We start from the raw sequence: 13,818 nt of genomic DNA, 5'->3' as shown, positions 1-13,818 counted from the left end.
ACTGCTAGGATAAATGAGGCAGAAGAGAGAATCAGTGATATAGAAGACCAAATGATGGAAAATAAAGCTGAGAAAAAGAGAGATAAATAACTACTGGATCACAAGGGCAGAATTCGAGAGATAAGCTATACCATAAGACGAAACAACATTAGAATAATTGGGATCCCAGAAGAAGAAGAAAGAGAGAGGGCCAGAAGGTATATTGGAGCAAATTATAGCAGAGAACTTCCCTAATTTGGGGAAGGAAACAGGCATCAAAATCCAGGAGGCACAGAGAATCCCTCTCAAAATCAATAAAAATAGGTCAACACCCTGACATCTAATAGTAAAACTTACGAGTCTCAGAGACAAAGAGAAAATCCTGAAAGCAGCTCGTGACAAGAGATCTGTAACCTACAATGGTAGAAACATTACATTGGCAACAGACCTATCCACAGAGACCTGGCAGGCCAGAAAGGACTGGCAGGATATATTCAGAGCACTAAATGAGAAAAATATGCAGCCAAGAATACTAACCCAGTGAGGCTGTCACTGAAAATAGAAGAGATAAAAAGCTTCCAGGACAAACAAAAACTAAAAGAATTTGCAAACACGAAACCAGCCCTAAAAGAAATATTGAAAGGGGTCCTCTAAGCAAAGAGAGAGCCTAAAAGCAACATAGACCAGAAAGGAACACAGACAATATACAGTAACAGTCACCTTACAGGCAATACAATGGCACTAAATTCCTATCTTTCAATAGTTGCCCTGAATGTAAATGGGCTAAATGCCCCAATCAAAAGACACAGGCTATCAGATTGGATAAAAAAACAAGACCCATCGATATACTGTCTGCAAGAGACTCATTTTAGAACCAAAGACACCCCCAGATTGAAAGTGAGGGGGTGGAAAACCATTTACCATGCTAATGGACACCAAAAGAAAGCTGGGGTGGCAATCCTTAACATCAGACAAATTAGATTTTAAACCAAAGACTGTAATAAGAGATGAGGAAGGACACCATATCCTACTTAAAGGGTCTACTCCAACAAGAAGATCTAACAATTGTAAATATCTATGCCCCTAACATGGGAGCGGCCAATTATATAAGGCAATTAAGAACAAAGCAAAGAAACATATTGACAACAATACAATAATAGTGGGGGACGTTAACACCCCTCTCACTGAAATGGGCAGATCGTCTAAGCAAAAGATCAGAAGGAAATAAAGACTTTAAATGACACACTGGACCAAATGGACTTCACAGACATATTCAGAACATTCCATCCCAAAGCGACAGAATACACATTCTTCTCTAGTCCCCATAGAACATTCTCCAAAATAGATCACATCCTAGGTCACAAATCAGGTCTCAACCTGTACCAAAAGATTGGGATCATTCCCTGCCTATTTTCAGACCACAATGCTTTGAAACTAGAACTCAATAACAAGAGGACAATCAGAAAAAACTCAAATACATGGAGCCTAAAGAGCATCCTACTAAAGAATGAATGGGTCAACCAGGAAATTAAAGAAGAATTAAAAAAAATTCATGGAAACCAATGAAAATGAAAACACAACTGTTCAAAATCTTTGGGATGCAGCAAAGGCAGTCCTAAGAGGAAAGTATATAACAATACAAGCCTTTCTCAAGAAACAAAAAGGTGTCAAATACACAACCTAACCCTACACCTAAAGAGCTAGAGAAAAAACAGCAAATAAGCCTAAACCAGCAGGAGAAGAGAAATAATAAAGATCAGAGCAGAAATCAATGAAATAGAAACCAAAAGAATAGTAGAACAGGTTAACAAAACTAGGAGCTGGTTCTTTGAAAGAATTAACAAGATTGATAAACCCCTGGCCAGACTTATGAAAAAGAAAAGAGAAATGACCCAAATCAACAAAATCATGAATGAAAGAGGAGAGATCACAACCAACACCAAAGAAATACAAACAATTATAAGAACATATTATGAGCAACTCTATGCCAGCAAATTAGATAGCCTGGAAGAAATGGATGCATTCCTAGAGATGTATCAACTACCAAAACTGAACCAGGAAGAAACAGAAAACCTGAACAGACCTATAACCACTAAGGAAATTGAAGCAGTCATCAAAAATCTCCCAACAAACAAGAGCCCAGGGCCATATGGCTTCCCAGGGGAATTCTACCAAACATTTTAAGAAGAATTAATACCTATTCTTCTGAAACTTCCAAAAAATAGAAATGGAAGGAAAACTTCCAAACTTATTTTATAAGGCCAGCATTACCTTGATCCCAAAACCAGACAAAGACCCCATCCAAAAGGAGAATTACAGACCAATATCCTTGATGAACGTGGATGCAAATATACTTACCAAAATACTAGTGAATAGGATCCAGCAGTACATTAAAAGGATTATTCACCACGACCAAGTGGGATTTATCCCTGGACTGCAAGGTTAGTTCAATATCCACAAATCAATCAACGTGATACAATACATTAACAAAAGAAAGAACAAGAACCATATGATCCTCTCAATAGATGCAGAAAAACTATTGACAAAGTACAGCATCCTTTCTTGATCAAAACTCTTCAGAGTATAGGCATAGAGGGTACATACCTCAATATCACAAAAGCCATCTATGAAAAACCTACAGAGAATATCATTCTCAATGGGGAAAACTGAGAGCTTTCCCCCTAAGGTCAGGAACGTGGCAGGGATGTCCACTCTCACCACTGCTATTCAACATAGTATTGGAAGTCCTAGCCACAGCAATCAGACAACAAAACGAAATAAAAGGCATCCAAATTGGCAAAGAAGTAGTCAAACTCTCACTCTTTGCAGATGATATGATACTTTATGTGGAAAACCCAAAAGACTCCACCCCAAAACTGCTAGAACTCATACAGGAATTCAGTCAAGTGGCAGGATATAAAATCAATGCACAGAAGTCAGTGGCATTCCTATACACCAACAACAAGACAGAAGAAAGAGAGATTAAGGAGTCAATCCCATTTACAATTGCACCCAAAACCATAAGATACCTAGGAATACATCTAACCAAAGAGGCAAAGGATCTGTACTCAGAAAACTATAAAATACTCATGAAAGAAATTGAGGAAGACACAAAGAAATGGAAAAATGTTCCATGCTCATGGATTGGAAGAACCAATATTGTGAAGATGTCATTGCTACCTAGAGGAATCTACACATTCAATGCAATCCTTATCAAAATACCATCCACTTTTTTCAAAGAAATGGAACAAATAATCCTAAAATTTGTATGGAACCAGAAAAGACCCCGCATAGCCAGAGGAATGTTGAAGAAGAAAAGCAAAGTTGGTGGCATCACAATTTTGGACTTCCAGCTCTATTACAAAGCTGTCATCATCAAGACAGCATGGTACTGGCACAAAAACAGACACATAGATCAATGGAACAGAATAGAGAGCCCAGAAATGGACCCTCAACTCTATCGTCAACTAATCTTTGACAAAGCAGGAAAGAATGTCCAATGGAAAAAAGACAGTCTCTTCAACAAATGGTGTTGGGAAAATTGGACAGCCACCTGCAGAAGAATGAAACGACCATTTCCTTACACCACACACAAAAATAGACTCCAAATGGTTGAAAGACCTCAATGTGAGACAGGAGTCCATCAAAATCCTAAAGGAGAACACAGGCAGCAACCTCTTCGACCTCAGCCGCAGCAACTGCTTCCTGGAAACATCGCCAAAGGCAAGGGAAGCAAGGGCAAAAATGAACTATTGGGACTTCATCAAGATAAAAAGCTTTTACACAGCAAAAGAAACAGTCAACAAAACCAAAAGACAACCGAGAGAATGGGAGAAGATATTTGCAAATGATATATCAGATAAAGGGCTAGTAGCCAAAATCTATAAAGAACTTATCAAACTCAACTCCCAAAGAACAAAGAATCCAATCAAGAAATGGGCAGAAGACATGAACAGACATTTTTCCAAAGAAGACATCCAAATGGCCAACAGACACATGAAAAAGTGCTCAACATTGCTTGGCATCAGGGAAATCCAAATCAAAACCTCAATGAGATATCCCCTCACACCAGTCAGAATGGCTAAAATTAACAAGTCAGGAAATGACAGATGTTGGCGGGGATGCGGAGAAAGGGGAACCCTCCTACACTGTTGGTGGGAATGCAAGCTGGTGCAGCCACTCTGGAAAACAGTATGGAGGTTCCTCAAAAAGTTGAAAATAGAGCTACCATATGATCCAGCAATTGCACTCCTGAGTATTTATCCCAAAGATACAAATGTAGGGATCCAAAGGGGTACGTGCACCCCGATGTTTATAGCAGCAATGTCCACAATAGCCAAACTGTGGAAAGAGCCACGATGTCCATCGACAGATGACTGGATAAAGAAGAGGTGGTATATATATACAATGGAATATTATGCAGCCATCAAATGGAATGAGATCTGGCCATTTGCAACGACGTGGATCGAACTGGAGGGTGTTATGCTGAGCGAAATAAGTCAATCAGAGAAAGACATGTATCATATAACCTCACTGATATGAGGAATTCTTAATCTCAGGAAACAAACTGAGGGTTGCTGGAGTGGGGGATGGGGTGGGAGGGATGGAGTGGCTGGGTGATAGACATTGGGGAGGGTATGTGCTATGGTGAGCCTTGTGAATTGTGCAAGACTGTTGAATCACAGATCTGTACCTCTGAAAGAAATAATGCAATATATGTTAAGAAAAAAAAAAGCAGGAGGGGAAGAATGAAGGGGGGGAAATCGGAGGGGGAGACGAACCATGGAGACGATGGACTCTGAAAAACAAACTGAGGGTTCTAGAGGGGAGGGGGGTGGGGGGATGGGCAGCGTGGTAATGGGTATTAAAGGGAGCACATTCTGCATGGAGCACTGGGTGTTATGCACAAACAATGAATCATGGAACACTACGTGAAAAACTAATGATGTAATGTATGGTGATTAACATAACAATAAAAAATTTAAGAAAATAAAGTAAAATAAAATTCATGCTTCTTCATATATCACATGTCCAAATAACATGCGAAATCTCCACCCTGGGTGGGATTTTTAGTATTACTATGAGGGAAGAAGTCTGTGAACGTTCAGCACTGTGGTCCATATTGGTGCAGACTGGTTTGGTCCGGTCTTCACCAGTCCTTGTAGGTAGTATCTTCCTTTCAGTAAGCATCCTTCCTCCGCATTCCTGCAAGATGTGCTACTCAAGAGGCACAGAGTTTTATCTTTTTTTTTTTCTCCTTATGGAGAAGGCAGGGAACACTGGATTTCACAGTCAGGGCTAGGGGACCTGAGTCTAGTCCTTGCTCTGTCTCACTTGCACCTCATGGAGTTACCATTTCCTGAATCTAGTTCTGTTTTCTTTGAATTTCCACCATTCTCCTGTAAAGATCTGAATCAATCATTTTTTGAATCACTAACCAGTGATACTTTGATCATTAAATGTTAATTGTTGAAGGCCAGGCCTTGTGATAAACACTGATTTGAAACAAAGGAAAGCGCTCTGCTTGCTTCTCACCCCTCTTTTTATCCTGTGGTTTGACAATCAGGGCAATAATGGCCAGGGGCCAGATGAGTGTGGCAGGCTGCATTCATAATCTGGCCCCTATATACAGATGGCAAGGAGAGACTGAAGAAAGGAGACCACTGCAGATTGGTAGGTGGCAGTTTTAATAAGGGAACTTACTTAAGAGGACTGTCTTGGGTGGCCACAAGATGAGTAGATCTTTGCACCCACCTGCCAGAATCATAAAGTTTATATAGAGGCTTTAATTGAGCCCAATCTTGTGTACCATTCAGATGATCTCAAAAACACATTACTATTTCAAGGCTGTGTCCTTGGGGCAGCTTCTAGCTTTGGAAAGGGAGGTAAAATGCACATTTCATGGACAGGGAGGAGGTGAGGAGCCTCCAGTTGCCCAGGTCCAGCTTGCCTTTCAGCCAGTGGTTATGTCATCTTAGTGACCTCCTCCGACAGGCAGGCATTAGGAGCAGTGGGACTTCAGAGGAGGAAGTCATTCTTGTAATCATGTCCCTCACTGGCCAAAACCATACCCTTCCCACCCGACTCCATCTTAGACTTTTAGTCACAAATCCTGTCACTTCTGCTTCTTAAATATCTTTCATATCCTACCCACATTCCTTAGTTCAGACTTTTGTCATTTTTCACCTACATCACTGGTCTCAACGTTTTTGATCATTCACCTTATTAATACTAAATATTTGAACAGATATCCTCCAACACATGTATATATTTTTATAAAATATACTACATATCTGGTTATCAATACAAGATGGAAAAATGCTGACCATCATTACTCATTAGGAAAATATAAATCAAAAACAGGAGATACCACTTTATACTCATTAGAGTGGCTATAATTAAAAAAATCTTTCAAGGAAAATAATGTGTTGGTGAGGATGTGGAGAAATTACAACTTAGGTATGTTGCTGGTGAGAATATAGAATGATGCAGCTACTTTGGAAAATAATTTGGTGGTTCTTCAAATGATTAAACATAGATTTAACATGTGACCCAGCCATTCCACTCCTACTTAGATAGCAGGAGAATGAAAACATAAACCCACACAAAATCTTTTGCACAAATGTTCATAGGAGCCAGGGGTGGAAATGGCCATCAGCTCATGAATAGATGAATGAAATGTGATATTTCATGGAATGGAAATGGAATATTCTAAATGGAATAATCTAAATGGAATATTATTCGGTTGTAAAAAACAGTGAAGTACTGGTACATCCTACAAAGTGGATGAACCTTGAAAACATTCCAGTAAGTTAAAGAAGGCAGTCATAAAAAGAAACGTGTGATTCCATTACAAAAGGATTTCTTTTAGGGAAACTAAAATGTCATAAAATTAAATTGTAGTGATGGTTGCACAACCCTGTGACTATACTAAAACTTATTGAATGGTAAATTGTATGGTATGTGAATTATCCCAATGCTGATCTTTAAAATTCTTCCCAGTGTATCATCTTGCTTGGCTTGCACACAACCCACTTTGAAAAACTCTGACAGACTATTTGTATAACCACTTGAGATCTCTCTTCCAGCAGTCTTGCTTTTCTCTAATCCATCTTTCACAGTTGTGGCTAAAATATGACTCATGTACTATCACTTAAACTTAATTGATTCACTTTCGCCAACATGATGCAATCCACACTCCTTGGCATCGCCTTAAATGGTTGACTACACGTTTCCAGAATAGATTTTGTATTCATTTCTTAGACATCTGCATTTAACATATATTGAGTACTCAGTAAACAATGAAATCATGTTGAAGTTATACAGAAGCTCACTAAACTGTTTGAAGTCTTTAAATCTCAGGGCACCTGGGTGGCTCAGTCATTAAGCGTCTGCCTTCAGCTCAGGTCATGATCCCAGGGTCCTGGGATCGAGCCCCGCATCGGGCTCCCTGCTCAGTGGGAAGCCTGCTTCTCACTCTCCCACTCCCCCTGTTTGTGCTCCCTCTCTCACTGTCTCTCTCTCTCTGTTAAATAAATAAATAAAATCTTTTTTAAAAAATAAAAAATGTCTTTAAATCTCTTAAACATAAAATGATAAAATCTTTCTGATGGTGCCTTCAATAATAGTTCAAACTCACTTAAAGCAGATGTTCTTTATTCTAAATTCCATATAGCTTGGGTTGAGAAGGCTACAGTATTTAGCAATTTGACTTGTAAGTTTCCCAGAAGATTCTTAGAAATGTCATTACCTTCTAAATCATCTGTGTACTTTAAAACAGTACAAAGGAAACAGTCTGAGCCCTCCCCTTTTTACCTCCCCTCCCCCCTTTTTTAAATCATTTATTCAGCTACTGTTTGCTGAAGAACCTATATATCAGGTACTGTATTAGGTATGTGGGCATTATAAAAATAGCTAAGATGATGGTCTTGGCTCTCAGCTAATGAGAACTTAAGGAATATGTTAAATGTTATTCGGGTACTATACAGAAACTATGCCATATACTATCTTTTCTGCTCAGTACTGCACACTGGAGGATTTGAGAAAAAGGAAAAAAATAATGTCCCTTTTCTGCCTTTAAAGAGCTTGTAATCAGTAAAGGAGATAAAATTCACACATAAGTAGTATAGACATTTAAGTGCTATAGTAATGCAGAAGTGGAAGAGATTGTGAGATCTGGAATAACACTGGTTTTCAGTGAGTATCAAATTTTGGCAAAGATATAGAACAATGTGAATTTTTAAGCCTACTATGGAAATGTAAACTGGTAGAAACACTTTAAGAAAACAGGTTAATGTCATCTTAAAGATGTGCCTATTCTAAAACCCCAAAATTCTGCATCTTAGTGATTACACTGTAGAGCAATTCTTGCCCATATTCACTAGGTAGCATATTCAATGTAGCATCATTTATAATAGCCTAAAGAAACCCAAAAACAACCTAAACATCCTTCAGTGAAATTCTAGTATGTCCTATACTTAAAAGGAAGAAACTAGGACATATATGTGAGTAAATTTTAAAAACATGTTAAGTGAGAAAACAAGTCACAAAAGGAAACCTATAAAGTATAAAAGCCTGTAGAACATACTCTCTATTTTTATGGATCCTTATATTTGTATAGGAGTAGCATAGAAAAAGAATTAGACAGGATACCTGGGTGGCTCAGTCGGTTGAGGGGCAGACTCTTGATTTCGGCTTAGGTTATGACTTCAGGGCTGTGAGATCAAGCGTGCTTAGTGGGGAGTCTGCTTGAGATTCTCTCCCTCTGCCCCTCCCCCCGTGCTCTGTCTCTCCAAAATAAATAAATAAGGGGGTGCCTGGGTGGTTCAGTCGGTTAAACGTCTGCCTTTGGCTCAGATCATGATCCCAGGGTACTGGGATGAAGCCCCACATCAGGCTCTCTGCTCAATGGGAAACCTGTTTCTCCCTCTCCCTCTGCCCTTCTCCTCCCCTCAACTCCCCACTTGTGCTCTTGATCCCAAGACCCCGGGATCATGACCTGAGCTCAGATTCATAATGTGGCATATTTATATACATATTGATAGATGATAGATAGATAGATAGATAGATGATAGATAGATAATATACTCTCACCTCATAAATTAAAATTAAGATTTTTCACCTCTAAATTATTTTATTAGATTTGAATTACAAGCTTAAATTGACAGATTTATTACACAGTTGCTTTAGGGTTTAAATTCTTCATCATCTGGCAACTATGTATGCTGATCTTGGATTTAGATAGTAATTTAAATTTATAAAAATGCCATATGGAAAAAATTCAGCTGGGAATTGTGATGATGATGTGTTGTACATGTTAATTTTTTACCTTTAACTCTGCTTGTGATCATCTAGAATGACATGAATTTGGGAAGCAGAAGGGGAACACTCTTCTTGTTTGTTTGTTTTTTAATGCCATGCCTTTTATGAGGAATACAAATTGATATGTCCTAAAATAAGAATGTAATAAAGGAGGGAAATCCCTTTTGTCTGCTATTTTAAAAAAATAAATAAATTATGTTGTTATTATACAAAATATATTTATCACCTAGTTTAATCAGTTCCTCTTCATTTACTTTCATCCATTTATATCTTATTATACATGGAAAATTTATATTCAACAAGAATTTGGATAATATATATATGAAAGTAGAATAGTGAAAAAGCAGTCATACAATTAGAGAAGTACAAGAAAATTTCAGTCTCTTTGTTTCATTTTTAAAATGTTGCCATAGGGTTTGATAGTGTCTTTCATTATTGTAAGGCAATAAAAATGGTACCCCTAGAATGGAAGTTCTTTGACACAGGATCAACCATGTTGCGTTGGTGCATGGTGCCTAGAGTAATGCTGTTCAGGCAAGAATTGCTCTATAGGTACATTTAACTGAATTATTGCTTTGGATCAATAAGATTTTGAAGGAAGTCAGAACCTCTACTACTTTGGAGGGGAAAAGCATAGGTTGCTTCATTTCTTAGAATATTATCTGATAGGGATGCCTGGGTGGCTCAGTTGGTTAAGCGTCCCGCTCCACGGGGAGCCTGCTTCTCCCTCTGCCTGCCACTTGCCCTACTTGTGCTTGCTCTCTTGCTCTCTCTCTCTCTCTGACAAATAAATAAATAAAATCTTTAAAAAATATATATCTGATAGGTTACAGAGAATTATTTCTTGGTAGCATTGCTTGTCTCAAAAAAGAAAAAAAAAACTAAGCAGAGATGCTCTTCATTCATTGTGACAGATGGGGAAATTAGCAGCATTGCTGAGTGGACAGGAAATGGGAAAGCCAAATTTTGCGGGACTTTAAGGATAGGTACTTAACTGGTGCCTTGCCTATTGAAGTATTTCTTAGGAAGCCTGGTCTCAACTCCATGACAGCTACACATGATAAGGGGCTCTGAAAGTATTTGGCTTTGTAACAAGGGGACTGGTTGTCATTTTGCAAAGGTACATGTGAATACTAGCCTGAGAAATTTGGTAAGATGTGCAGCAGAGGCACATTGGACTGTTTTGATGAATTAAAGTCATTCATCATAAAGGATTTTAAAAAGTACTCTATGATTTTTTTATTGATTTATTTTCCGGATGCTAAATAGCTTAATAATTTCCTGCAGGAGGAACAGCTGAAATCTCATGAAAGCAAGCTGAAGCAGATTACCACTGAGCTCGCTGAGCACCGCTCTTATCCCCCAGACAAGAAAGTTAAAGCCAAGGAGATAGATGAATACAGACTGAAAGATCACTATCTGGAGTTTGAGGTATGTTGAACCTGAATGTAATAAATGCCTATACCTAGATTATTTTATGATTTTTCCATGAGGCAATTTTTTTTCAGCTACCGTAACTATAGGAAGTGTACCTTGACCCTGACTCTAACCTGGGGATTCCAGGCATGGTCTAGATCATGGTGGCCTCTCATGTTCGAATCCCTAGAGGAATGTCACTCTGCCTGTTTCAAGCACTTGTCAATGGGCTGTAGGTAGTAAGGAAATTTAATACTTTTTCTTCTGCCTTTGTTTCCCACATCAAGTGGCATTCCTTTCTTCAGCAGTTGCCTTGATTTTCCTCTACAACTACCACCACAATTTATCTTACGAATAAAGTCCTAATCCTTAATTTAAGAGGATTTGGATTCTTTCTGTGTTTCTACCACACTGGTCTTTCCACAACAGCCTCCATGTATGTTAGTCACATTTCTGCCCACTCTCTCTGAGCACCCTTTATGCCTTTATGCCTTTGTTCATCTACTTTCTTCTGCCCCAAGTGCTCTTCCCCTCATCTTCATTTCTGAAAGTCCTGTTCATCTTTCAAGATGCAGCTCAAATCCCTCCTGATGTAGTTTTGGAATGTTGTTGGGGTCCAGAGCCAATGGCCAAGAAAGAATTCTTGAGATGTCTTTGGTGCAAAAAAGGTGATTTTATTAAAGCATGGGGACAGGACCAGTGGGCAGAAAGAGCTGCAGGACTGGGGTTGTGAGGAATGGCTGATTATATACTTGGGAGTTGGGGGAGGTAAGGAGAAAGTGAGGTATCCAAAAGGACTTTCATATGCTAAAGAAGACTCTCAGGATGCTGGAGGTCTGACTATTGTTATGTTAAGGTGGTTTTTCCTTCTAGTAAGGTATTAACATTAAGATAGTTGGGAGTTTTCTGGAGGAATGTTATACTCTGCCTATTTCAAGTATTTGTCAATGGGATGCAAGTTATAAAGAAATTTAATTTTATTTCCGTTCCCTTTTGCCTTTGTTTCCCACATCACTGTGGAGGGGAGGGTGATATTAGGGCTCCGTGAAATTGAGTCTAGGGTTTCTGAAAGTTAGGCTATTCATAAGACTGCTTTTTCCTTGTAAATCACTAAGACATTTATAAACTGATAGGGACTCATACCCTGTAGGGCTGTGATCTCTATTAGTTAACCATTTGATTTTTTTCCCTTCCCTTAGTTTTAGGGCAGCCAGGAATGCCCGAGGAATGTCACACAGATCCCACCTTGGGGGGAGGATGGTTGCTGGGTGTCTGCTTGTGCTTTATCCTCCACTTGCCTTCTGCTCCCTCATCACCTCCTATGAAAAGCCTACTCTAAATCTATTAGCTGGGTTTAATCTGTTGCAGTCTTTGCCACAGTTGGCTTTATATTAAAGTTTTTCAGTATGTCTTTGTATCTATAGTAGATTCCACTAACACCTCCCCTTGCTCAAGATGGTAAGGCCTTGGAGTACAGAGACCTCAAGTTCATTTCTAATCTTTGCTTCATGTTTGCATATTGAATTGGACAGGATCTCATGGAAGCTTAAAAAAAGTATCTTCCTGAGTTATAAAATTTCCGTTATAAGATGTGGCATTTGATCCCTGCAGGTCCAGGGACTGGTTTCTTCATGGTTCGAGCAAGCCCTTGCTCTGGGGAGATGAAGAAAAACCATTATTTTAGTAAAGGTTAAAGTTTATTAGCAAAAACTGTGGAAGCCTTGATGTGATTTGAAGTGGGGTTCGGGAACAAACGGTCAAGAAAGAATTCTTGAGGCGTTTTTGATGCCAAAAAAAAAAAAAAAGATGGTTTTATTAAAACACAGGGACAGGACCCATGGGCAGAAATAGCTGTACTGGGATTATGACGAGTGATTGCTTGGGAGGGGTAGAGACAAAGGAAGTTTCCCAAAAGGATTTTTGTATGTTAAAGAAGCCTTAGGGATCCTGGAGGCCTAGCTATTGTCAAGCTAAGGTTGTTTTTCCCTCTAGCAAAGCATTAAAATTAAGACAGTTGAGAGTTCCTTGGAGGAACTCATTCTCTGCATATCTCAAGTCTTTTGTCAACGGGCTGCAAATTTTAAGGAAGTTTAATTTTTTCTACATTTCTTTGCCTTTTTTCTCCACATCAGCCTCACCAGCAAAAGACTTGAAAAATATTTTTTAAAAAACAAACAAAAAACCTAAGCAGCTCATCTTTGTTTCCCTAGGCTTGTTCATTCTTGAGAAATGGGAGTATCTCAAAAAGCAATCATAATTCTTCACACTTCTAGAGTGGCTTTCAGCTATAGGCCCTTTTATTTTCACACATGCTAATTAAATTTCCCAACACCTCAGTCCCCTGTTTCTAGTACTCAACAATTTACTTTGAGCCCTTGACTTTGAAGGCTAAAAGCCTGTTCCCAGGAGGTGGGGGTGGCTGCAAGACCATGGAAAGGTTGTCACTGCAAAAAGCACTCCTTATTTTTTAACCTACTGTGGTACCCTTTTTCCAAAAATGTAACCTAACAAGAACAGCATTTTCATTTAATGACATGGAACTTAGACCAAGCTTTGTGGAGATAAGTCTTGCTTTCATCACACTGTCACCTCAAGGAACCTGAAGACTGTATTCCACAACCCCTGGCTCATTAAAATCTATACTCATATGCTAATATGTCAGGCATGTTGGATTGTCTCTTAAGCTGCCTTAACCTGTGTCTACCAGGAATGTAGAAGGGTAGATGCTATCTAAACAGGTTTTTGTAAAAGTAATCCTTTTTAAAAAGTGAACTATTATTTTCCATTAATTTGAAGTAGTATAACTTGTGGAGTCCACTTTGCTATTCTTTCAGCCACCAGAATTTTTCGTGTGTGTGTGTGTGTGTGTGTCTGCGCACACACACACACTGATGGAGATCTTTTGTGTAGCATTAAGTACTCTGCTTTATGAACAGCATTCCCTGAGCAGACTGCTTCATCCCCTAATTGAATCTAATCTCATTCCCTGAATAGGGAGTGTGACAGTGATTGATCATTTTTTATATTTTGTTCACTGCTCTGTCCTCACTTTCTGGGGCATGCAAATGAGTGCTCAATACATATTTGTTGAATGAATGAATG

General features: G+C 38.9%; 1 protein-coding gene across 1 annotated transcript in view; it reads left to right on the top strand.

Moving 5' to 3' along the window:
* The window catches only part of PSD3 (pleckstrin and Sec7 domain containing 3), a 522,661-nt gene that overhangs the window by 473,362 nt on the left and 35,481 nt on the right, over nt 1-13,818 (top strand). The window contains exon 16 of the mRNA XM_035003894.1: nt 10,588-10,731. Coding sequence (XP_034859785.1) covers nt 10,588-10,731 — 144 coding nt within the window. The remainder of the gene's footprint in view (nt 1-10,587; nt 10,732-13,818) is intronic.

The sequence above is a fragment of the Mirounga leonina genome, unplaced genomic scaffold (genome assembly GCF_011800145.1).
Source record: "Mirounga leonina isolate KUSES-001 unplaced genomic scaffold, KU_Mleo_1.0 Mir_128, whole genome shotgun sequence".
In the NCBI taxonomy this organism is placed as follows: domain Eukaryota; kingdom Metazoa; phylum Chordata; class Mammalia; order Carnivora; family Phocidae; genus Mirounga; species Mirounga leonina.
Note: the sequence above shows the minus strand (reverse complement) of the source record. Positions and strands in the feature narration are given on the sequence as shown.